The sequence below is a fragment of the Phyllostomus hastatus genome, unplaced genomic scaffold (assembly GCF_019186645.2).
Source record: "Phyllostomus hastatus isolate PE091 unplaced genomic scaffold, TTU_PhHast_1.1 phas_contig_209, whole genome shotgun sequence".
Lineage (NCBI taxonomy): Eukaryota > Metazoa > Chordata > Mammalia > Chiroptera > Phyllostomidae > Phyllostomus > Phyllostomus hastatus.
Window position 1 is genome coordinate 16,212,848 of NW_025333735.1, and position 27,750 is coordinate 16,240,597.

At 33.3% G+C, this 27,750-nt stretch overlaps 1 protein-coding gene across 2 annotated transcripts in view; it reads right to left on the reverse strand.

Moving 5' to 3' along the window:
* The window catches only part of LRRC7 (leucine rich repeat containing 7), a 495,696-nt gene that overhangs the window by 226,290 nt on the left and 241,656 nt on the right, over window positions 1-27,750 (reverse strand). For both annotated transcript variants that reach the window (XM_045835283.1, XM_045835282.1), the window contains 2 exons: window positions 25,454-25,543; window positions 21,665-21,721 (listed from right to left, as the gene is read on the reverse strand). In XM_045835283.1, the coding sequence (XP_045691239.1) occupies window positions 21,665-21,721; window positions 25,454-25,543 (147 nt within the window). The remainder of the gene's footprint in view (window positions 1-21,664; window positions 21,722-25,453; window positions 25,544-27,750) is intronic.

Here is a 27,750-nt window from a genome sequence, read left to right on the forward strand (position 1 = left end):
TGGGGAATAAGATTTTTATGATATTAAGTATTTTCATGTAACAAATGACTTTTCATTTATTCAGATGATCTTTTATGGCCTTCAATAATAACTTGTTGATTTTTTTTAGAAGCATTATGCCTGTTTTGTTAAATAATTTATTTTTAAATGTTACTTAGTTTGTGTTTCTGTTGGGAATGAAGTATTTATTTCAGTTTCTATCATCAGTGTTGTTTTTCTAGAATAGAAAAAGCCTATTGATATTTATATATTTATTTTGACTCCAACCATCTTGCAAATATCTTTCTTCATTTTTAGTAGTCTATTGGGGCTCAGATTTCCAAGTGTAGGTAAGCATAATTGTATGGTTAGCAAATAATATAACTGTATCTAGTAGTTATTTCTATTAAAATTTTTAGTCAGATGGACAATCTTTGAAATGTGAATTTACCTCTAGAGTTGTGCAATATTGAGCAAGTTTTTCAATATCCTTAAGTTTTATTTTCTTCATCTATAAAATTAAACTGATAATGATACCTATATTAAAGTGATACCATGTAGATTAAATATGTTGGTGGATATACATCGATTTAGTATAATGCTGTTAGGTATAAAACAGTGTGAAGTGATGGCTGCTATGCTACTATAGCTGCTGAAGAATTTATAGGCAGACAAACAGTTTAAGTAGCAAGCACATTTTTTTTTTGTACAGAAAAGAAATGAGAGAGAGAGAGTGAGAGAGTGAGCACATGCTAGAGGGAGAGAGGGAGACATGGAGACATTCATATGAGAGGGAAACATGGATTGGTTGCCTCCCATATGTGCTCCATCCAGGGATCAAACTCACAGCCTAGGTATGAGACCTGACAGGGGACTAAATCCCCAATCCCCTGTGTACTGGAAGCCACAACTGAGCCACACTAGCCAGAGCTCTTAAGAATTTTTAAATGGAAAATAGATATAAGATTATAAATTGGCAAGCTAGAATAGCTTTGATTATTCTGGGTAGCAAGACATTCTCCAGAGTAATATGAAACAAAAAGTGACCCCCCAAATATACTGATAGTCAACTATTTATTAAAATACAATCCAACAAAGATTATGTATGTCATCTAGTGAGCCTTCTAAGTTAAAAAACCCCCAACAATTTAAAAACCCTATAGAGATATGATGTCACATAAACAAATGAAAATAAAAGAGAACTAGGATGGTGAATCAAATTTTGTGGATTGTGGAAACCACTGGGAAAAAAGAATTGAGCTCATAATTTGACTGCAGGAGAAATGGATATATTCAGTTTAAATGTCTGCTCACATCATTTAGTTCAATTTAACTTAATACATTTAACTGTAATAAAGGAAGATTAATATAGTTTCTTCAAATATTAACACTTATTAAAATCTAACTAATTGGAGTAGGTTTTCTAGGAAGGATTTTTCTTGATTTAAAAATGGGTCAAAATGAGCATCTGTCAATTTGAGGAAAAATTTTCCACTGTTTTGGCTTCCTTATTCCTTTCTCAACTTTGCTAGGTCTTTACAAAAATATAACATTTAGAGAAAGACTGGTAACATTTAAATTTTTATAATTTAGCTAAGAAAAGCTTCCTCCAAAATGATTATATTACACTTGTCAGAAGAAAGAGATAATATCAGAAGTCATTAACCCTCATTGCCACCAGAGCAAAACAAAGGGGAATACAAATTCTTCACTCAAGTTATAATAAAAGCCTTTACTAACCAAAAAGAGAGGACAGAATATTCAAATTAGCTGTCTGTGAATAGCATATGCTTTGGGGATCATAACTGATATAATGATAATTTTGATAACATATATAGTAAATTTATTACATTGGTATGTGATAATATAACATGATAACAAAGTTATTGAATAAATTTCAATCTATATAATGCAGGAATCAAAATACATTCATTTATTGTGTATTATTAAAAAGTACTTAAAGTTATTTTCATCTAGTTGTTGAAAATCACCATAACTCTCAATTCTGCTACATTTATTAATGTAATCCTCATGTATACCAATGGTATAAACTAACCCACTCTCAGAACAAACACACAATTATGGGCTGTATATGAGATAACAAATTTGGGTTTGGGGTGATCCAGGAAAATCTTTTCTGGGGGAAGAATAAGAATTTATTTTTGTTTTTGAATAGTGACATCACTTTCCTGATCAGTGAGTTACCTAGGTTGTAGAGTACAATTCATAATTGCACAAACCATTTCTTTCAACTTTACTCTCTTACAGATTGTTATAGAAAGCTTGTCTTTAATTGTCTCACCAGTGCCATTTTCTATTAAACACCTGTTGGGATATAAATGCAATCCAAATTTTACTTTTTAAATTTCTGACTGAAGGGGTTCTTTGTTGGATATTAACATAGAACCTCATTTAAACTGTTCTTCATGTATGTGTTGACTAAAGGAAACATTTAGTCTTCTTACAAAAATCAACAATCAGTGAGTTATCTTGCTTCTTCAAAGCTATGGAAGGTATGGTCCTTGTTCTAATGACCCTATTCTCACTATGTCACAGAATCAAGAAAAAGAAATTTTGCTATAAATATTTCCTTGTCACAGTGATGACCTATTGAACTTTTCTCATAAGAAAACAGGTACAGCAGGAAAGGACTAAATGATTAAATAAAGTCAAACATATATAACTACTTCTTAAATTTTCATAAATTCCAAAGATTATTTTAGGCAGAAATTCTTATTTTTTGTGTTCTCTGCCGATGTTCTCATATTATATGTTATGGTGGCATGCTTAATGTATTAAAAGATTCATGGCAACACTAAACAAGTCAGCAGTAATTTAATGCAATAGCTATAAGACTTTAATAATATTGCACACTATTTATGAAAGCATCCATAATGTTAAATTCTTCCTTATTCATCCTTATGTACTTTTTGGCTGCTTGCTGCCTTCACCTGAAATAGAATATGTTCAGGAGAAAAATTATCCCCTGTTTTAATAGGTATGCCATCTTTTCTTGGTATTGGCCCCTTATCTATAGAAGTTGTGTCTCATTCTACCCAGTACCATAGTCTCCAGCCAGGGACAATGTTCTGCCTTACACTCACTGCCATAATGATAAGAATGTTCAGTCATAGCAAAAATAACTTTATAAGTTAACTGGAATTACCATGCTTATGAAGCATTGATGGGGTTCTTGTTTTCCACAACATTTTGGTTAAGAACGACTTTTCTAAATTGGCCAGAATCAATCTAATGGTTTTGAATTAATCTTTATATGATCCTCAAGGATATTTAGGCAATTACATCATTTTACTTAAGCCAAGAACACTCTGAAAACATAATAGACCTAAACCCTGGTATAAAAGATATTATATTTACCATCAAGCAAGTATAAAAATAGCAAAGAAAGTTGACTATTTGACCTTAAAAGTATCATAAAATAATTAATAGTAGCCAATATTAAAAATACACAGATCTTCACTTTTCATTGTGTAAACAAAAAATACTTTGACATTTTTCAAACATCGTTTCTATAAATACATCTTTCTTCAGTCACATTAATGACCCATGTGTCTACCTAAGATTTTGCTCAAGTTTTGACTTGAATAAGTTTGCCAGAGTTAAGCATGAGAATATGGGGCACACAATGTCTTATTCAGAGTGTGGTGTTGTGCCATGGTACACACACAATACGGCCTCTTGTTGCAGTTATGTTATATATGTATCACCAGGCCTTCTGGTTTCCAGTATTCTTTCTGAGATAACAAATGACATTTATTTCTTCATTTCTTCAACCATTATGGATTGGTATTCAACTGTGTGCAAGGCATAATGCCAGGTTACTAGAATAAATAGGGTAAAAGGACTCAGAGGACAGTTCTTCAGGAACCATAGGTCAGATAACTCAGAAAATACAAAATGGGCCCCTGCATCATGGTGATTTGGTGCAAATATCTTATGGCTCATGATTTAGTGGGCAGGGCAGATGAGTCTTATACCAGCGCTTTGGCTTTCTGAGCAGTCATTAGTTGCAACTTGCTGTGTAACTGCCATTGTGAGGCCAGCAGACAAAGCAGGAGGAGCAGAATTGCTAAACTTGGAACCCAGAGGCTCTCTTAAAATTTCCAACACAAAGGATGAAGGGAAAAGAGAAAAGAAAACATCAAAAGACTTTTGGCATGGTGTTATTGGTGTAGTCTGCCTGGGTATGGCCTCCTTCTTTTTGAATTTCTTTTTATTTTGAGCAAAGACTACTGCAGTATTTGAATCCCCTGCAGGAAGCTTCTTTTGACTTCTTTTTTGTTCCCTCCTTCTGCAAGCTTAGGAATCATTTTCATTTTTCATGCATCAAATATGTGCAGACACTACTGTATACATATTGTATTAGTTATAATGCCTAAACATATTACAGGAAAACTGAATTTCAAAGAGGCTAAGTCACTTGCTACCAAGCACAGGTACAAGAGATTTGAATTCAGGTTTGCCCAAGCTCCCACCACTTGGCTGTGATAGCCTTCCTGCTCCTGAAGCAGCCAGGGAAACACAGGGTGAATTAAGAAGAAAATAATCCAGATTTTATTATGTGGAACTAAAAAAATACATTACCAATAGAATTTTTGGTTTTCTAAAATAATGGGGTATTTTGGAAATTTGCATGGGGTTTTAAAAGTTTAAAAAAATTTTTGCGATGTAACCATTTTTTAAAAATTTATTATTTTTATTGTTGTTCAAGTACAGTTATCTGTTTTCCCCCACACCCCTCCTCACAGCCCTTCTCCCCACCCAGCCCTCCCCACCTCCTTCTCCTGTTTCCACCCTGTCTTGTTATTGTCCATGTGTCCTTTATAATGGTTCCTATAAACCCTTCACCCTTTTCCCCCTTTATCTCCTCCCTTTTCCCCTCTGGTCACTGTCAGCCTGTTCTTAATTTCAATGTCTCTGGTTATATTTTGCTTGCTTGTTTGTTTTGTTGATTAGGTTCCAGTTAAAGGCGAGATCATATAGTATTTGTCTTTCACTGCCTGTCTTATTTCAGTTAGTATAATGCTCTCCAGTTCTATTCATGCTGTCACAAAGGGTAGGAGCTCCTTCTTTCTGCTGCATAGAATTCCATTGTATAAATGCACCATAGTTTTTTGATCCATTTATTTACTGATGGGCACCTAGGTTGCTTCCAGCACTTGGCTATTGTAAATTGTGCTGCTATGAACATTGGGGTGCATAGGTTCTTTCAGATTGGTGTCTCAGGGTTCTTAGGATAATCCTAGTAGTGGAAATGCTGGGTCAAAAGGCAGTTCCATTTTTAGTTTTCTGAGGAAATTCCATACTGTTTTCCATAGTGGTTGCACCAGTCTGCAATCCCACCAACAGTTTGAAGCAGCTCACTTAATAGCTGTTTCTTTTTTTCCAAAGTACTATTTATTTTTTTATTACATACTTTTCAAGCAATAATTTTATTCTGCATGAGATTAATAAAGATTTCTGGATTTTCATTGCATCAGGTTATAGTTATAAAGAGTTTATGATGTATCAAAAATTAATATTCTCATTTCATCTCATGTAGTAATACCAGAGGGAAAAGTCAGCGTGCATCTCTGCTTCAAAATACAGATGGAAAAAAATGTCAGAAAATTATAGAAGATATTTTAAGGAAATTAATCATATTTGTTATACTTACATCCAAGTTCTCAACTTAAAAACAGGTCGGAGTTAAAACTATGCTGATTTGCTTATGTATTACTTATTCTGCAGGTAGAATAGAAATAGCAAACAAAATCAGTTTATTTCATGGAATTTTGTATCACTATTCAAAACCTTGTCACTATTAAAAATATGCAATGTCTGGCAGATTTTTTTTAAAAAATATTTTATTTATTTATTTTTAAACAGAGGGGAAGGGAGGGAGAAGGATGTTGGGAACCCCCTTGACTGGTATCAGAAGCTGAAACCCCTGCCTAGGCTAAGGCTAAGGGAACGCCCTTGGAACTGTAAGCCAGCAAGGAGACAAAAGCTTATCTCCCTGGCAGGAATGCTGCTTCTGCTGCTTTATTCATTACTGAACCCCAAAAAGCTTGGTTGGTTAGCCAAAGACGGGTAAGATTCCCCAAGGGGGGAACGACCTAAGACAGGCACGATCACTTTGGGAGGCCCCCCAAAAGAAGGACTTGGGGGGCTGCAGCAAAAGGGGGTGATGGACCCTTGCTCCTCGGCTTTGACATGGCCTGAGTTCTCAGTGTCTGGAAGAAAACCTCCTTGTCTCTTTGGTTGCCTTAGTTCCCTTGCTCCACCTAAGCCTGAAACAATGACAGGGTGGTGCAGCTCTGTGCTGAAAAGGGCAGATTCCCTGGGTGATCAGGCCTAAGAAAGAATATGTAAATTACTGTGAAACCTTCTTTGTTTAGAATACTCTCAGTTGAATGAGAGGGGTCCAAGGAGGAAGTTAGTTTGAAGTCTTACAGCTCTTTTACCCCGACTCTCAATAGACCGGCATAGTTCCTTGTTTTCTATAGTTCCTTACTTCCCCCTAATGAGTACTGTACTTTACCTGAATTATTATGCAAAATGAGCCTAATAAAAGCAGGTATGGATGATAAATCAGCGCGCTCCCCACTGGGGGAGTGGCCATTCCCTCCCTACTTCCCCACAGAAACTAGTTTGTCTCTGTGCATGTGTTTTTTCTCGCGTGTGTTTTCGGCGAGCCATCCGCAGCGTTCTGTGGTCACTGCTGGCCGGTGACCCATGCAACAGAAGGAGAAGGAGAGAAACATCAATGTGTGGTTGCCTCTCACACACAACCTGGTCCACAGGTCTACTGGGGACCTGGTCCACAACCTAGGCATGTGCCCTAACTGGGAATTGAACCAGCAACTCTTTTGTTCACAGGCTGGCACTCAATTCACTAAGCCACACCAGCCAAGGTGTCTGCCAAGTTTTTTAAAGGAGTAGATTTGACTTACAAACCAATATTGATTGTTATTCATTATATTTGATAAAAATACACAAAATATTATATAAATTACTGAATTTCAGCTAAAGCAAGAATTTCACATTTCTTATTGTTTCTATTAAAGGTAACAGCTATCCGTTGCCCAAATCAATCGAATTTATATTTCTCATTGACTTTCTCTTACAATTTACTGAGGTTTGGTTCTGCCTTTATCTTGGATTAGACTCTTTTGATATACTTCATTCTATGAGAGTGTGAATAACTTTGTTAAGTGCTAAAATTTCTATCCAGAATTATATCTAAATGAAAAAAAAATACTAATTTCTTAGTGATAACTTAAGTAGAACAGAATTCCATTATTTCACAGCTTCAGATAGATCATAAACTACTAAATACTCCTTCCTTCAATACTACAATAGAACACACTCTTTACCAGCTATTTATGGTTGTTGTTTTTTTTTTTTTTATGAGAGCAGTGTCATCAGGGAATGAGCAGTAGCTGCATTTGGGCATTAGGGAAGATTTAAAGATTTTGTAAACATTTTCAAGCAGAAGGCATTCAGTAAACTTGGAGACTTTGCTAAAACACATCTACAGCAAATCATAACTGCATTATAGGTGTCTGAATACAGTGTGTTCATGGTCTGCTTCCCTGGCAACAATATTTAGCAGTCTAGAAGAGGCCATGTTGCCTCACAAGACACTGTCCTTCATTATTCCCTTCTTTAGAATTATTTTAATTTTACATAATGTTATGGAAATTCATTCCACATAAAATATAGCACTTTCTTATGAAGAAACATAGTGAAAGAATGTATGTAAAATTGACATTTACTTTTTCAATTAAAATAAATGACATATTTATTAACTAACCCAAGAAAATAAAGACAATGTATAACTAAAAGTGTCAGTTTAAGCCACATCTCTATATTGCCAAAGTTAAAAAACCCTGCAAGACAACAATACCCTTTTGACCTCTGTAGTATATTCTCTTAAAGGCTAGCAAAGAATGGAATGGCTGAAAGGTATGCAAGTGCAATGAGAAGACAGAAAAACACTGCATTTATGCTTGAGTTAACTTTTCAATAATCAAGAGGCAACTGCAGTGGACCAATTGCTTAATGAGAAATTATCACAGAGCTTAAGTTCCTATTTATTTCTGTTCCTCACAATCAATCAAGTACTCATCAGGTGTCTGTCAATTGCTTGGCATTTCTCTAGGCACTAAAGCACCACCTGCCTTCATTTAGCAAATGTTCTTTGAAAACCTTCTTTATGCCTCATGTCATTATCAGGATGAAGGTAAATAAACAAGATACTGTTCTTTCTTTTGAAAGTTTTCTGTTTTCTTGGGGGTAAACTGATATGTAACAAACCCAGTACAATGTGATAAAGACTATCATAGAGGGATATACAAAATGCTAGGGTAGTAGAGTAAGGATAATTGACTTGTTCCTGAAGTGTCAGGAGACACCTTACAAAGTGACATTTGGATTGTACTTTAAGAATTCATAATACATCAAAAAGGAGAGAAGGCCAAAATGAAACATTTTTCTCTTTCCTCAGTCACTCCACACCTGTGTTAGACTCTGTAGTCCCATACCCTAGTCACACACCTGTAAAAGCCAAAGTTCCCTTGTCCCTGCCTCCTCAGTTGACATGCTTGGCAAAACCCAGCCAGATGACTGCCGTGCCTGCAGCAATGTATCTGACATTCTGAAGAAGACTGCTCATGTGGCTCAATGGATATCTTTCAAACACATAAACTTAAATTTCTAATGGAAATTCAACATTGTCAGACAATTCCAGGACACCACCCTAATACATTCACTCTCCTACTGTCTTAAGAGAACTGCCCTTTCTCATTTTCTCTAATTTCCTCAATCTCCAACATTCCCTACTTACTCTCAGCTGATGATTCTTCTTCAGGCTTCATAGAGAAAATCAAAGCAATTAGTTGAGAATCTTTTCCTTTTTCCGCCCCCAAACCACCAATCTGTTTATCTCCATTTTGTCCAGGACACTTATGTTTCCATGTCAGAAGGACCCTTGCTTCCATGGCTACCTCTTCCATGTGTGCTCTGCCTCTCGCTCTCTCACCTCCTCAAGAATTTACTCTTGTAACTATTTCCCTTCTCTCCCGCATCATTAATTCCCCTGCTTCTACCAGATTATTCCCACAGCTTGCAAGGATGCTTTAGCATCATGCATCTTAAAAAAAAATCCTTTCCACAACATCGTATTTTCATCCAGTTAACTGCCGCCTTCTCATGGTTCCGTTCTGCAGCTAAACTTCATGAAGGTGTTGTCTGTATTTAGTTTCTTTTTGTTAAATGTCATACTTCAACTCACTTTTAATTTTTGTGTTTATTTATATTATGGCAATGCAATCCTGCCCCCTTAGGTGAGTGCTCAGGGAATGTTTGCTAAATTTGGGGGTGACTGCGGAAGCTGGGCTTTCAGAATATTGCTCTGTCTCCCATGTCATCATCATATCTTTATTGTCTGAGGTTATTTACCTATTTCTATTTGTTTAACTTGTCTTCTTTTGCTAATCCCTCCTCTCGCCACCACTCCAGTGAGGCTGCACCTAATGCATCATTGAAATACCTTTATCAGGCTCCTATCAGTGACCTATATACTGCTAATGTCAGTGCTCAGTTTTCTGTCCCCATCTTACTTGATTAAATGCCACCTTTCATGAAGTTCTTCCCTAGCCAGCCTAGCCCCCAAATAAAACAAAATTAGAAAAACCAAAAACTATCAACCAACCAATTGAACAACCCTGCCAAACTTAACCATTTTCTATGACATCATCCTGTTTTCTTTATAAAAATGACTTATCTTATTCACTTATTTGTTTATGTGTTAATGGTTTGTCTCCTTCTGCCAGGCTTGAAAGTCAATGAAGAAGAGAGAATCTGTGTTCATTGTTATATCCTCGCACACCTAGAATGGTGTCTGTCACATTAGGTACACACTAGGTACATGTAGTTATTTTCAAACTGGTTTATAAGAAACTCATGTCATATGTGATATAAAGTCCTTTGTAGTAAGAACTTATCAGTAGGTGTACAGAGATACAAACCTACAACTCATATTTAGTGAGTTAAGTAGGGGAGTGGTTGGAGGGGAAGTAGAGGTCACACTGAGGTCTCAAATGTCTTGTTTAGTGAATTGGAGGTTATATAAGCAAAGCAAATGTGGGAAACTCATATTTTTTAATTTTATATTCTCTCTTAAATAGATCCCTAAATAACAAATCTTTCTTTAATAAAACTAAAGCACATAAGTATATTTTAAAATGTGTATCCATTTAATTGAATATAATAATTAAAGAGATGCTTTTAAGATTCTATTTAGTATAAGAACTTCTTTTCCTTTTGCTTTTAGAAATTGCATGAGACTTTTAATCAAAGTAAAGTTTAGTATTAGAAATTTGTTTAATTTAGAAATGTTTACAACAATCAGAAGAGTCAATAGCCTTAATAACATTTTAATGGAAGTAATTTATCTAAAATGTCACTGAATATTCCTTAATAGAGAATGTGCTATTCTTACTTTTAACCAATTCAGGTAGCATAATATTTTTAAACTAACTTTTTAGAACAAACATAAAGTAAAAAGCTAATGCTTGATAAAAGTTATAGCATTTTAATCTAGTTAATTTTATTTCTTATTAGAAAACTATAGGGTGTTTATAACTAGAAAAAATATTGCTATTATTTACTGTTAACAGAAACTTTTTAAAAATGTATTTTTAAAAAGTTTAAATATAAAGGAAAAATGAATAGAAATACAACATAGTTAAATAAGGATTAGAGATTTTTAGAGTGTAAATGATGTAAAAGTAAACATAAAAAAATTAGGAATATGACAGGAAGAAATCATAAGTTTTAAAAGCTAAGAAAGGATAAACCAAAATCTCATATTACTAAAATCAAATGTAAAATATACATTAGAAGAAATTAATGTCATGAAGTTAATTTTTATTATTTATTATTTTTAATTTTTATTGTGTTTTTTCCATTACCATTTAGTCTCCTTATAACCTCCTCCCCCCTACAATCACCACACTGCTGTCCATGTCCATGTGTCTTTTTTCCTCAGTCCCTCCACCCCCTAACCTCTCTCAGCCTTAGCTCTCATCCTGCTCTCCACCTATGAGTCTGTCTCTATTTTGCTTGTTAGTTCATTATACTAAGTGAAATAAGCAAGTCAGAGAAAGATAAATACCATGATTCACTCATATGTGGAGTCTAATGAACAATCTAGTGAATTTTTATGTTTAATATTGTTCAGGCATTGATGTTAAATATCACAAAAACTGTCAAAAACTATAGCAATTACCAATAATCATCCCCCTTGCATCCGTTCAACAGAAAATCAAGTCTTTTTTATGATGTATTTCACATATTGAAAGACTTGAATTAACCCTACTTGAGTAGAAAGGAAAGTGGAGACACAAGGAAATAGAACATCTATGCAGGGTTAGATATATTTCACTTGTTTTAGTGTTTATTATTGAGCCAAATCTCAATGACAAAGTAGTCTATTGTTTACTTATCAAGAGTCCTTTTAAAAAGTAAAAATCAAAACATGAATGGTAGAGAGACCTTAAAATGCTGGAATAACCCATATATCCTGAAGTTTAATTTTTTCTGCACTTGTCAGATGCAGAAAATACGGATGCTTCTTGACTTTCAATGTGGGTATGTCCTAATAAGCTCATTGTTAATTGAAACTATCATAAGCTGAAAATGCACTTAATACATTTAACTTACTGAACACCACAGCTTAGCCTAGCCTACCTTACACATGCTCAGAACATTTACATTCGCTCCCAATTGGACAAAATCTTTTTGCTATCACTGCTCTATATCAAAAAAGAATATGGAACTGTACATTGTTGGCCAAGGAACAGATTAAAATTTAAAATTCAAAGTACAGTTTCTGCTGAATGTGTAGGGTTTTTTGCACCATTGTAAAGTAAAAAAAAAAACCAAAAACCACCTGTAAGTCAAACCATCATAAGTTGGCAACTGTCTATACTATAAAAGGGTTCTAGTGAAAAATCAATTTACCAATACCTCTTGAGGGCCCACTATTGCTAAGACTGTGCTATTATGAAATTTGTAATTATAAAGGAAAAGCATATTGTTCAGCCTTGCTTACTTAACAGTTGGACTATAGAGTTGGAACTGCAAATAACATAATTAAAATATAAAAGACTCACATGATTAGGCTTATTAAATTTCTGTTAAACTATAATTAGATTGAAATTCTTATGAAAAGTTTATCTTGAAAAATGATAACAGATTTTCAAAGCTACCACTCTGAATGCAGAATCTATGACAAATTCCACTGCAAAAGTGATGGAAAAGTTAAGGGATAATTTGCTTTTTCAGATAGGAAAGGAGAAGTTTCCAAGAAAGATGCTTGGAGATACAAAGGTGCTTGTGTATTGGATACAGCAGAGAGGCCCTGTGGGATGGGGAATGCTGGAAGGTGAAGACAGCAGAAGTACTAACTCCAAGGCATGAAGAGTCTTGATGTGTTTGTCTTCTGCAAACTGTGAGTAGTCATGGTGAACTTTTAAATTGGCAAGTGCCATTTAAGCTCCTCCAGTGGGAGAGATAAGAGGAAGGAGGAGTTATGACATAAATTGATGACAGATGGATTTGGGGGTACAGGAGAGGAAAAGTGGGTTAAGAATTCTAATTTCTGGGATTAGGTAGGTGGAACCGTCATTAGGCAGTGTATAAAAAGAGGCCTGGGATTTCTGCTTGGTTTTGCAATAAAGTAATGGGTAGAGGAAAAAGATGAAAACAATTTCAGTTTTTATGTGGTGAGTATTCCAATTGAGATCTGGCTATGGAATATGGGATTGGAATATGGGATTGGAATTTGGATTGGAATTGGAATTCACCAGCAGAGAGATTATATCTGAAACCACAGGAGTAAATCTACTAACTAGGTTCTTTCTGTCTTTGTTTATTTTTCTAGCCCAAGATACTGAGACTAAGATAACACGAGTGTGATGTTCAGAACATATCTTTAGTAAAGTGACTACATTTATCCATAAAGGGGAGAGCTATCATCTACGTTAAATTATGTAAATTTTCAAAATTGCAGTGAATGGAGTTATAAAAATATATGAAGTCACAAATGGTGGATATGGTCCTCCTGATGTTTGCTGAATGTTTGGGTTTATTTTTTATTATGCCTTTTAGCATTTTAGTCCAACTTACCAAAACTATCAATTTTAAAAAGAAAAAAAGAGTATTTAAGAATTGATAACAAGATACTTAAAATTTTTACATACACTATTGAGGATGAGAGACCTTTATATGAGTTCTTATTACATTACTGTTTAAAAAATAAGAAAATTGAAACAGCATCATGCATTATTTTTAAGCTTTTATTATAGACAAAGTACCAAAAGATACCTCCTATCACTTTCTAATAAAAAGATTTTTCTGAGAAAAAATAAAATATATATCACCCATGCCAACCTTTCTGAGCATACACTCATTTTCCAAATGCCAGAATATGACATCTGTGTGGAAAACGTCAAGTCATTGTTAATATAACAAAAACAGTTTTTGCCACATCCATGTAACCTGGCAGCCAAGGAGGATGGACCAGAAGGCACATGCATGAACAATGATGACTTCATTGCATTAGTCAGTGGGGGCTCTAGTCCCCTTTGAATGAGCATGTGTACTGTGTGGCCATCACATTCTAAATGACTGAGCAAGTAGAACATCAAATCTGCATCAAATTTTACATTAAGCTTGAACATTCCTCCACAGAAACTATTTGGATGATCCAGAAGGCCACAGCTATGGGCAAGTGCTGATTGGCAGCTTCATCATGACAATGTGCCCACTCAGGTATCACATCTGGTGCAGCATTTTTTGGCAAAACATCAAATCACCCAGGTAACTTAGCCACCCTACAGCCAAGATTTGGTAGCCTGTGACTTCTGGCTTTTCCTAAAACTAAAATCACCTTTCAAAGGGAAGAGATTTCAGACCATCAGTGAGATTCAGAAAAATCCAACGGGGCAGCAGATGGCAATTGGGAGAACTGTATGAGGTCCCAAAGTGCCTGAGGGGGACTTTGAAGGGGACTGAGGCATCATTGTCCTGTGTACAATGTTTCTTGTATCTTGTATCTTCTTCAATAAATGTCTCTATTTTTAATATTACATGGCTGGATACCTTCTGGACAGACCTCATGTACTTCATTTAAATATTTTTCTGGTACTAAATAATCACAAAGTTCCTTTTCTCAACTATGACCCAAACTATAATTTATAGTTTAAAGGAGATAATGACCAACCAGTATTCTTGAAAAATAATGACACTGAGGCTCAAATAAATTAAAGAATTCATAAACAAGCAGCAAGAGCCTAAGTACAAATCCAGGTTGATTTGACTGCAAAGTTTATACCCATTCAAGTACATTATGTCTCTTCCCAGGTGAAACAGAACTAAGTCTAGTCTACTTGTCCCATGAGAGGCTAAGCCTTGACAGCTAATGAAACTGAAGTCACAGCATTTTCAGCTTCACTATTTTATATCACAAAGTTTTTAACTTTTGGCAAATTGAATCATCAGGAATCAGAGTGGGTATTGATTGAAGTGCATTGAAAAGAGTTATTTAATCTCATGATTTTATTTGGCTTATGTGCCCTCTCCTAGCTCCTCACTGGACTTGACTCAGCCTTAGCTAACCATAATATTCTTAGTCCTAATTTTGTTGAAAGTAAGCTAAAAAGGAATACAATTAGTTTATAAGACAGACAGTGATAGCCTTTCCTTTTTGTGAATTTTTGGAAGGTGTATGTTTGATATTTTAGAAGGGACTCTAATACTTATATTGTTACAGTGCATTATAATTTATAGAATGGTTTTAAATATAACATATTATAACTATCACTTATTTCATTTGAATTTAAAGTGTAAGACCAGGTAAGAAGAAGTAAAAAGAATACCTATTTCTAAGTGCAGTTCTTTACAACCAGAGGTCACTAATATGATTATCCTTGGTTAGCTAGCTTGTTAAATTTTCACTTTTAATAACAACCCAGAATGGATGGTAGCATGGGTTTAGCAGAACACCATGTCTTATAAATCAGTATACATTGGTAAAAGCAGAAGGTAATATGATTATAAAAACACATTGTAACATTATATATTATAGTCACAAAAAACAGAGTTAACACTGAAAACCTACTTTATAAGCTACGCCTGATAATAGGATTTTTTGTTACAATAGAACCATGGAACTTATTGATGTATTTTATTAAAGTAGTGCCAAGAGAAATAAATTCATTAATAGAATCACTGAAATGAGAATAGAAAATGGCTTAGTCACACCTGTCTAGTTCAGAATATGTATTATTTTTGAATTTTTCTTTATTATGCTGACAATGATAACTGATAGTAGAATAGATAACAAAGAGATTTCAAAAAGGAAAATGTGACAACTACATTCTATTTTTATAAGTCTGCCTATAATCTTACTTAAAAAGAATAAATGAACTGATATAAAATCTAAAAAAGTTATTTGCAAATGAATGAAATCTGAGTGATAATTATAGATGCAGCATATTTATTTTCATTCAGGCAGGAAAAAATAAATCTACAGTATACATACTATTCACATATATATAAATGCTCATTTTTATAAATAGTTAAACATTTTAGTACATAAATGCAACTCTCCCTTTGACCTCTGTAAGTGTTTCAGAAATAAAGCTGGTAATTTTCTCCATGAGATAGTGCTTTTTTAATTTTAAAGAGTTTATGTTTGAAAATCTTAAAACTTTTTATGTTTAAACAATCATAAAATTACAAAAATTTCCAAAGTACTATACATATGACTTTTCTGAAATATTTGGGAGTACACTGCAACCCTGGTTTTCCATCATTCCCAAATAGGTTAGTGTGCATTTGCTACAAACAAAAATATTCTTCTACCAAACCAAAATGCAAGCATCCAAATTAGGAAATTAACATTGATACATGGCTACCATCCAATTCTCAGACTCCATGCAAGTTTTGCTAGTTTCTTATTATAAATATAAATATGTGTGTGTGTGCAAAAGAACCAATTCAGAATCACTGTTTTTAGTTATAATGCCTCACTAGTATTATTCAATCTGAAATAGTCTTTCAGTTTTATTTCTTGACTTTTGTGATCTAATGTCTTTCATCAGTAGTGCTTTACTATAGCTCAGATTTTAATTTATATTTATAATTTAAGGGGGACTTTTTTCTTAGAGCATGTCTAGATAAGGTATAATGTTTTGACACCTTTGAATGTGTGTGTTATGTTATGTATGGGTCCTTAGGCATTCAGAGAAGGGGGATATTGTAGAGATTACCTTTATTTTCAGAGGGAAATCACTAAATAAAAACAATGATGCTTAAGGAATACAATCATGTATCATGGACACACTATTTCTTAGTTTTCAAGCATTCATAGTTTAGTAGATTTAGAATATTATTTATGCATTTACTTGGGAATATTTTTCTTTAAATTATTCCTTAATAATTTTTTTCTACAGATATTTCATATATGATAGTGGAATATAATTCTATTTATGAACCAAGTAGAATCAGGCTCAGTAAAATATTCTCTTTTGAGAACATATACTAGAAACATTTATATAGTTAAAGTTATTCATTTGAAAAATTTTGGTACTTTAAAACTGACAGGGTCTTTTTCTTGGCACTCTTTCATAGTATGCTATGTATGTTGATGTTACTTTGCCAAAAATGCAAAATAATCTAACCATCAGAGGAAAATAAAAATGGGCCATGAATATATTGGAAATATACACAGTTGGAATTTTAGAAATAATACTTTTCTAGATTCCAGAGCCTTTTTTTTTCCCCTTCTCAGAAGGGTTCATGATCCAAAAGAAGTTGTTACTGATACCACTTCAAGTTTAAAATCTCCACTCTAAATTCTTTCTTCCAACAGCTTTTAAGAGTTCCTTATCCACCAAATTCTTCTAGTTTTCCCCTTTGGACACTCAAAAGGCAGGACAAATACAAACATTAAGATGAGCTTAATCTGTGTTTATTTTTTATATTACTTCATACTTTCAAAATCATCACAGTTACATAAAATCATACTTAGCTTTTTTTCAAAACAAAGTCATAGCCATAACATATTATAATGAACAGCCCATATTTTAAATAAGGTATTAGAGAAACTCTCATAAATATGAAAAAATTATTTGAAGGTAAAACTTACCACTATTACTAACCATTTATACAGTGTCCAACACAAATAATGTCCCTTTTTTATTAAAAATCACTTATTAAAAAATCATGAGCATGTAATTCTGTAACATAACACTATCACGCTCAGGTACACCATATGACATTTTGGGTGGAATGTTCAAGTTGCTGCCTATCTCATGGGAGACGTTCATGTACCAGACCGACCACACCTGGGCAAGTGTTATTTCTGCCAGACTCTGTATGTTATTATGTTACTTCCATAGAAATGGTTCCTAAATTTCTGGAAAACCATTTCTGGAAATGGTTTTTAAATTTCATTTAAAAAACCTATGTCTTTCTTTGTATCTTGACATATATTATGTTCCTTGATTAAATGTATCACATTTAAAAAATATTTTAAAAATATATTTTATTGATTATGCTATTACAGTTGTCCAATTTTTCTCCCCTTTTTCTCCTCTGCCCTGTACATCTCCTCCCACCATCATTCCCCACTTTAGTCCATGGGTTATACGTGTAAGTTCTTTGGCTTTTCCATTTTCCATACTATTCTTAACCTCTCCCTGTCTATTTTGTACCACATTTTAATGACTAAAAAAAAAAAAGAAATAAGTTATACCACTTTTGGATTTTCATTAGTTGTTATAAATATTAATTTAATTAATTTGAAATTACTTTCTTCTTTTGTCCTGCCTTAGCTATTATGTATATCTTAGAGAGAGAGAGAGAGAGAGAGAGAGAGAGAGAGAGAGAGAGAGAGAGAGAAAGTGTGTGTGTATGTATGTGTATGTGTGTGTAAGTTTAAAATTCAAGCCTCAGCTGCCTGCCATTGAGCAACCCCCTATTATTTATCTTTGTCCTCTTCTATCTGATGCTCACCAAAGACTCATCTGATTATGGTATTTGTTATCCCATGTAATTTTCTATGGGGAAAATAATCAACTTGCAAAATTTCAAGGTCACATGACATATATTCCCTATTTGAGTTGAGTGCATTTTTGTTTATTTATTGAGTTGAGTGCTCGCAATGGCCCAGACACTTCTGTAGGCTCTGGAGATTTATCAGTGACATAAAAGAAAAAAGAAAACCATTTCCTTAATGGAACTTAGGTTCTCCTGAGGTCATCTCAGGGTAAATAGAGTAAAAATAATGCAGAGAACCATAAATGCTATGAAGGAAATCAAATGTAAGAGTGAGATGGTATGAAGCCTCAGAGGGGATAACCTCACAGATGAGATCAGGGAAAGCCTCTGGGGCAGCAACATCTAAAGAGGTGTCCAGGTTTTTGGTGTCTCTGGGCCATGCTGGAAGAAGAGTTGTCTGAGACCACACATTAAGTACAGAAACACTAACAAAAAACTGAGGAGCAAAAAAAAAGTTTTAAGTAAATTTATGATTTTGTGTTGGGCCTCATTCATGGTCATCCTGGGCTGCATGGAGCCCGTGGGCTGTGGGCTGGACACCCTTGTAAGTATAAGGAAGATCTAGCTGTGCAATGATTTGTGGTATGAGAATTAGAGAAATCACTAGTGCAAAAGCATCAAAATGAGAAGAAACGCATTTCTGACTTGTTTTCAAAAAACATACCATAATTGAGAGAATAATTCTGCTATCAAAAAATGTGCCTTGAAATCTAAAGGTTTTTCTTTTTTGGTTATATAGTTTCTTTAGATGTTCAAAGTCCTCAGTTATTATTCATAATCAAGACCAACTATTTCAATGATTTTAAGCAAATGTAGATATAAAATATTTAATTTTCTCTCCCACTGATATACCTAGAGGATGATCACAAAAAAGTATAAAATTTTATAATACTAACTTCTACTTAATAACTGAAAGAGTATGTACTAGAATCTACACATACCAAAATGTTCCTATCAGTTTACTTAAGGGATACACATTTGAATGGATGGCATATCATAATTCTTTCACATTTTACCTCTTGCACAGATTGTCAGGCATACATATTTTAAAACAGAAGATAGAAAGAAGAGAAAATCACTGAGGACTCACTGAAGTCTCTTTATCTTATTTGTATCCCTGAGGAAAGTGTGAGCTCTCTCTTCTTGAAGCAGTTACTATAAAGCTAAATTGTTTTTCCTGAAACTTCATTTTTAAAAATTTGTGTTGAAAGTACAAAGTAAAGAGGAGTAGAAAGCTCTCATATATCTCTCAGTCACAGGCCCAGATTGGTGATCAGAAGGTACTGTGTATAATACTTACTGAAAACATAGTTTACCTTTATTCAAGACAGAACTTTTTTGTGCAATTCTCATTTTATAGACACTAAAAACTAAGATATAGGTCTTTCTGCATATTTTACACAGGTTTTGGTTCTTTAGATTTTGTCTATAAGTTAAAAAATGAACACACTAGATTGAAAATAACTTTGGAAATGTTTTAAAATATAAAAACTGTAACAACTATACAAGTTACACATGAATTAACTGTCTATCAAGGAGACCCATTGCCATTTCTACACATCCTTTTTTTTTTAAGATTCCATTTACTTATTTTTAGTGAGAAGGGAAGGGAGGGAGAAAGAGAGGGAGAGAAACAGTGATGTGTGAGAGAAACAATGATCAGTTCCCTCTTCCACGCCCCCAGCTGGGGACCTAGCATGCAACCCAGGCGTGTGCTCTAACCAGGAATCGAACAGGTAACTTTTTGCTTTGTGAGACAATGTCCAATCCACTGAGCCACACTAGTCAGAGCTATTTCTACACATCTTTATGATGTTTTTCAGGCCAGAAATAATTGAATGTATATTATTCTATTTACTTTAATTGTTTGATACTAGACCACTATCTCAAAGCCTATAGAATAGCTGTGCACCAGTTATGAGCATTACTCATTACTCTGAACTGTTCTTACAGCTATCTGACATAAAGTCCATAAATGCAATATGTGACCATGCTTTAATTTATATTTAAAATTTACTTTTTAAACATATATGTAAATACATGACAACCTATGTTAGACTTATTTTACGTTTCACACCAAAACCATTATCTGAAAGCAGAAGGAAAAGGATTCTTCTCCACACACTCGATATTTTCTCCTTGATTCCAATGTACATAGTGGGGACAACTGCTTTTCACCATGGTTTAGTTTCTGCTTGGCCATGTTTTAATCTGCTTTAAATGTAACATTTAAAGTACTGTGCATGGAAATGGAGGCATGAGCTGCATTTACAGGATATTAATGCAGAACCAGACAAATGCTCCATCATTCTCCCATCTCTGTTTATGCCCCTAGCCTGGAAGAGCATCTTTTATCAGACCTAAAGCATAATGCTGTGGATGAGAGAGTGGCTACTTAAAGTTCAGGGTCTCCAGCTATAGGGATATTTCCTCTTTTTCATGTTCTCTCTTTGTCTTCTGCTTATGGAGGAATGAACATATGTTTTATTTTATGCATATAAAGAAAAAATGAATGAAATTCATAATGAAATCCATATCATTAATGAAAATTTTGTATTGAACTGACAAAAATTTTATATATAATAGCATACATACAATGTACATGAAGGTATTTTGTTAAAATATTGGTTAAAAAAATCGATAAAATTCAGTCCAGTTTGCTTAAGGAAAAGATTTAAAAAGTAAAAAATAAAATTGAGTTTTGGTTCAGCAGAGGAGAAGTTTTTAAGTCTTGCCAATTTTTGAAAAATCAATCACTGTACTCAATATTTTCCTGCAATACTGTAGGAAGGTAATAATAGCAACATGGTACTTCCTGCATGTTAATTGTAACATACACGTCATGTTAATCCATTTGAGTAAAAACACCTGCATTTTGAATAATTTTGACTTTTGAAAATATTTTTTTTAATAACACAAAATTCTTTTAATAGACATGAATAGCTCAGAGCAGGGTAAAAAAATATTGCATTAAACTAAACATTGCATAAAATTTTAGGTATTAATTTTTACATAAAATGTCCTGCTTTTATATAAACCAAATTTTAAAAAGACTAATGAAAAGGAACAATTGGAAAGGATGTACAAATATAAATTTTTTCAAACCATTATAGAATCTCTAGGAAATTTTTTCAATAACTTTAATGTCATATTTTTGTCTAGTATTGATTTAAAAATGGAAAACTATCACAACCCATAAATTAACTTGAAAAATTAAGCATCTTATTAGGTTGAATCTTTTGAAATTGTTTTTGAGCCTAAAAATATCAATTTTCTGTTTTAATGCAGTAGTTTCCTGGTGTGTAAGTTCAACTATGACATGAACCTTAAATGAACTCTTCCTACCTTATAATTATATGATTTTATAAAGCAGGATGCATTCTTACTTAACATTAATTTCTTTTAGTATAGTATGCTTTTCAGTCTTTATGAAAAAACACAGAAAAATTTAGTGAAAGTGGCAAAGTATAGCCAAAATGAAAATAGTTATTTTTTTCCTACTATTAAAAAAAATCACAATTCAGAATTTAGAAAATACACAGTCACTTACTTTGGTAGCGTTTTCAAGTGATTTTCTCTTAACTCCAAGATCCGCAATTTGACAAGTCTGTAGAAATAAATTTAAATATTGCTTCTTAATTGTTTCTACAAAACAATATTATTATGGTATAGTCAATAATCACTATATTGTCTAAACAGCTATGGCCAACATTACACATCATAGTTACACATTTTAAAGAATTTCACAAATTGATTGTGAATAGTCATATCAACATTAGATAAAACAAACAGCATTTGTCAAATCATATTTGACAAATAATTTGTAAAATCAAAATTTCCTAAGAATAAATATTTTTCAAAGATATTATTGGGTTTAGTCTTCTGAATTTCATGTTTTATAAAAATATACTCACTATTGTTTCATTGTATATATTCAAAGATTATTGAATATCTACTAAATTTCAAGTGCTATTATGTTCACTGGAACATGACAATACTTTCCTCAAAAGACTATAAATTAACTTGTAAAGCAGATAATATAGCATAGTGATTAAGATCTTGGGCTTTAGGGTCAGACAGATCTGGATGAAACCCAGGCTCTCATATTCTATCTCTGAGTCACTGGGCAAATTAATTAATTCCCTGTAACTTAAGCTTACTCATCTATAGTGAGTATGTGATAACAGCACCACAATGTATAGGTTTTGAGTATTAAATATGTCACATGTGTAAAGCATAGTTCCAGGCACATCATAATTTTTCATTTGTGCTATATATTACTACTGTCAATAATTGAACAGTGTAAAAGTGGTCTAATATACTACATTTTATTGACTTGAAGATGAATATCTTGACATTTCTGAAGTGGCTCTCCACTAAAAATCATCTGTCCTGTGACAGTACTGGGGTTGGAGAAATCCTGTGAAGAGTTTAAAGGTGCTCACCATTTCTGGTGCTGTATGACATTTACAGTTAGGAATGCATTTCACACTTAACTTGGTGTAAAGTCTATAGTCTAGGACACTCTTGTACTGATGTCTATTGCTGAGCTTTACAATGTATTAAGCTGAAGCTACTTTAGAATATACATTAATTGGATTCTCTGAATTCTTACTGTTTAGGGAGCGATTACAATTTAAACTATTTCACCTACAATTAAATTGCCCTTATTTACTGTGCTTTTGGATATTTATCTAAGTCTCTTTCCTTTTTTTTGTTTTGACTCCTATCAAGTTTCTAATTTAATTTTAATCTTAGAACTCTTAATCTGTATATGAAATAAAGTGATTCAGTTATTCAGTGTATGGGGTATACTGCTAGTAGAGATTTCTTAAACACTTACATGTTTCAAAGATTTTCAACATTGTGCTAGGGCGATGATATTTTGTGACTTATTTTGACTTTTGGGAGCACCAAATCTCAGATTTTGAAAGGGATTTTCTGCATCCTTTTGACAAACTATCCAGCAGAAGGCTAAAACCTTTTTAGTTTACAATAATGAATAGAGCATATTTTAATCGCACAAAATTAAGTTCTAATTTCAGGTAGTTTTGGTTTTGGTATTGTTTCCTATTTGCCAAATCTCTTCCCTCATACTAGGACTGCTAAAAGAGAACTGACATAAATTCAAGACAAAAAGTGTGTCTTCAGGTGACAATTAAACATTTTCTTTTTTGTTTTAAAGATTTTGTTTATGTATTTTAGAAAGAGGGGAAGGGAGGGAAAAAGAGAGGGAGAGAAAATCGATGAGAGAGAGAAATACCTATTGATTGCCTCTTGTGTATGAATAGACTAGGGTTCGAACCAGCAACCCAGGCATGTGCCCTGACCAGGAATCAACCCACAACTTTTTGCTTTGCAGAGTGACACCCAACCAACTGAGTCACACCAGTCAGGGCTAAACATTTTCTAATCTGATAAATCAAAAGCACATTTGGAGTGTTGTGGTCACTACCAGAAGGGCAATGTTAATTTAGATGAATGAATGAATGAAGTGCTAATTCATTTATAAGCTAGAGAAATGCTCTTTTGAAGATCTGTGAATTTTAACAACTGTCCAAATATATGTTGCTGTAACATGATCTGCAAAAGTAAGGGGATTTGGGGAATATTGATACACTCTCTATATGCAGTTGGGGACTGCTACATGTCTGCACTAGTTTCTGCTAACAGATAGGTGTCAAGGTATACTCAGTTTATTATTTCAACATTTTCAAAGATGATCACTAAAAAATGCAGTTGACAATAAATATAAATTGTCTCAACTTTGAAGATATATATTTTGATTTTGCAATAGCCAGGACATGAAAACAACCTAAGTCTCCACCAATAGGTTAATGAACAAGTAAAATGTAAATGTATATAAGGAAATACTATTCATCAATAAAAAATAAGAAAGTACTGTCATTTGTGACAACATGGATGGACCCTCAAGGTATTATGTTAAGTAAAATAAGCTGGACAGAAAAATATGGTATGACTTTACTTATATGTGGAAAAAAAATTCCCACAAGGAAAAAAAAAACTCATAGAAAAAGAGATTAGATTTGTGGTTACCAGAGGTGCAGAGTAGAAGATAATTGGACGAAGTTGGTTGACAGACAGGTACAACCTTCTAATTATAAAATAAACAAGTACTGGGATGTAATGTTCAATGTGATGACTACTCAACACTGCTGTGTAGTATATTTGAAAGTTACTAAGGGAATTAATCTTGAAAGTTCATCTCCTAGGGAAAAAGCTTTCTTTGTAACTATGAGGTGATGATTGCTCATGAAACACATTGTGGTAAATATTTCACAAGACATTGAAGTAAAGTGATTGTGATGTACACCTTAAACTTATATAGTGCTGTATGTCAACTCTATCTTCAGAAAACTGAAGGAATATAACAACTGATTGAAAAACACATGGAAAATAGTATAACTATAAAGATGAAAATAAAAATTTTCTTAATATCATTCCAAAGGAACCAGTCTTTTATTTCACGAGTATTTATATTCATATTTGGAACACAGTTTATATATTTTGTTATAATATTTTCCTAAACATAACTTATCATAGGAATTAAAAACATATTTCTTTATACAACATTATAAATCTACATACAATGATTTGGATATGTGATAATATATTTAATTTGCTAGATGGATGGGAGCTTCCACTTTTTTCATGCTGCAATTTCAGCAGCAGTATGTGAGGTTGTCTTTTTCCTTATTTGCCAGACACAGTTTCTGTAATATGCTAGAACATGAAAGCCCTTTATTATCATTTTGATATGTATTATTTTTCCTCTTTGTGAGGATAAGCATTTTTCATGCATTAATTGGCAATTTGTACTTTATTATGAACTACTTGTATGTGTTTTGCCCATTTTTTTTCTAATGAGATTTTTGTCTTCATACTCAATTATAAGAATTCTATATATTTAAGGATATAATTTGTTTCCTACATATGGTAAAAATATTTCCCCAGTTTATTATTTTTCCTTAATTGCTAAATATTTTCTGATGTTATTTTATTTTAGAAGTATTGATGTAGTCATATCTATTTATCCATTTGTGATATTTTCCTTTATTTCTATGCTGTAAGGGCATCTTCCAACTCAAGAGCCATGTTTCAGATATTTTAATATTTTCAATATTTAACTCCCTAAACTTGATTGTTAATGACCTAATTTTACTTTATTTTCTTGCAGAATGTTTCATAAGTTAACATTGCCTCATTTACTGAGTGATAATGAGGTTTATCATTTTTAAAGCTTCATTCACTTACTGGCTCTGGAAAAGTATCTACTTAAAGTGAATAATATTGAATCATTTAAATTTCTTATTCTTACCTTCCAAAATTGGCTGGAAGAAATTCAAGAAAGGCGTCATTCAGGTAAAGCTGGGTCAGGTTTAGAAGCTGTGTGAAGCCATCAGGGAGTCTAGAAAGAAGTTAAAGGTTTAGTCATTGCATCGATGTTGCCATAGAAACAGAACAAAAATATATATCTCTAAGGGGAAAAAATAGAAGTGCAATGCTTGTTTCAACTCTCCTTTGGTATTACAGTAATGGAAGAATTTATTGAGCATGTTGTTACAGCTTGAAAATTTTGCCTGCTATTAAAATAGATGGCACTCACCCACCTCCACGCTGCTCCACTACGCTGAGATTAATGTCCCTGCCAAAGTCAGCAACATCATTTGCTGCTGCCCTAACCTCATGCACACTTGCAGGATTTTTTAAATTGGAAATTTCAAGTTATATGCAATGTTTTTTAATTTTAAATTTAATGCTCTTTCTCAATAGATATTCACATATAATGTCAGGCAAGGATGTCTACTTACTCTTTCAGTTAATCATTAAAATCTGTCTGCAATTTGTTACAATGATGGCTAAGGCTGCCCAGTATGAAAAAGAAGGAGTATTTTGTCCCCTTAGCTTATAATTTCTTTAAAGCAGGTTCATCATACATATTTTTTATAATCAAGTTGGTCCAATTCTTATTCACTAAAAATGAGCAAAAACATTGAAACAATAATAGACAGAATCCTAAAGGCTTTAAGAATTGTTACAAGAATTGAGAAAATATTCTTTGAGGAAACTTTACCAGTTACATGAAATAATTATTTGAAATATTTAAATCTTTTTCACCAAAAAGATTTAATTCAAAGTTTTTCCAGGATACTTTTGCCTAGAAGGATGTGGAATTTTTTTCTATAATTAAATTTCTATTTAAACATCTTCATGCTTTTATCTATGGTCTAGACAAGACTATGCTCTTTTATAAACTTCTAAATAATTTATTCAAATTTGCCCTCCTTTCATATTATGACCTAGCTCCCTACTTGCATTTACTGACCAGATGATTTAAACAGCCACTTATCCACACAGCCTCTTACTCCTCCTCAAGCCACTGTTTCCTGGCTCATGCCCCAAGTCTATTACTGAAACTGCAGTCACCACAGCCTCCGATGAGCTCTTAAGTCCCAATTCCACTAACTTCATTTCACTTTGCATCCCACACTACCTAGGAACAGTTGCCATCACTAATTGCTCTCTCCTTTTTGGCCCCTAGTATACCCCTTTTTCTGCTTCTCCTCTTCCTGAGACATTATATCTGAGTTTTATTCCATAGTTTTCCATGGTTCCTGCCCAATCTTTGGTTGCTAAATGTTTTAAGTCTACAAAAGAATATATTTGTACCCATAATATAATTTAATTAAAAAACTGTTACTTTTAAAACCCTCTGGGTGCCCCTCCCTGACTATATTTTGTATTTACCCCACAAGTTCCTGAATGATGTTTACTATCCTGCTTTTTAAAAAATTTTACTATACCACTTTAAATCCTTTAAAAAAAGTTGCATGTTTTTGGACACTATATAAATCAAATTGTACTATGAACATTTTTGACACTTTTGAAAATTGGCATTATTAGTGTAATTCATCTTTTTTGATGTAGATGACTGATCACCATAACATAGTATTCTACTGTATGAATATATCACAATTCATTTATTATCCACCTTCTAAAGAATGTTGCACTTGTTTCTATTGGTTTGTTTATTTTCTGTAATAAACATTACTCCAGTGAATATTTTGAACATATATCCCTTTATACAAGAGATTAAGTTATGTCCCTGGTTACATGAGATTAATGTCCCTCAGGAACAGCCCTCAGCTAATGATTGGCAGGCGGATCAACAGCTCAGCTCCCTCACCAGTGTTTTACACTGTTTGCCAGAGTTGCCCACAGAGATTCAAGTCTAATGACCCATACTAGTAAATAGCTTCATAACAACACTCTACAAGTATTTCCTGAGACCATCTCATAAATATACTGCTTGAATTCTCTTCTAAACATCTGCTTTTGGGGAAAACAGACTAAATACAATTAATACTTTTATAATAATTTATAGGAATTTTTACACATTCTTAAGATTCTAATTACATATTACTAGTAATTATTATTTTTTTTTTTGCTGCAACTATCTTACTCCAGTGTGTATTTTGCAGTTGAATTGTTTGTATATGGCTTCACAAAGGGTTTTCATAAATTGGTTCTAAAGGGAATGTAGGGTTCATGAAAGTAGAAGAGAAAGATAAAGGAGGTTGGGAAGAGTGAGGGCTTTTATAACATAGGGGTAAG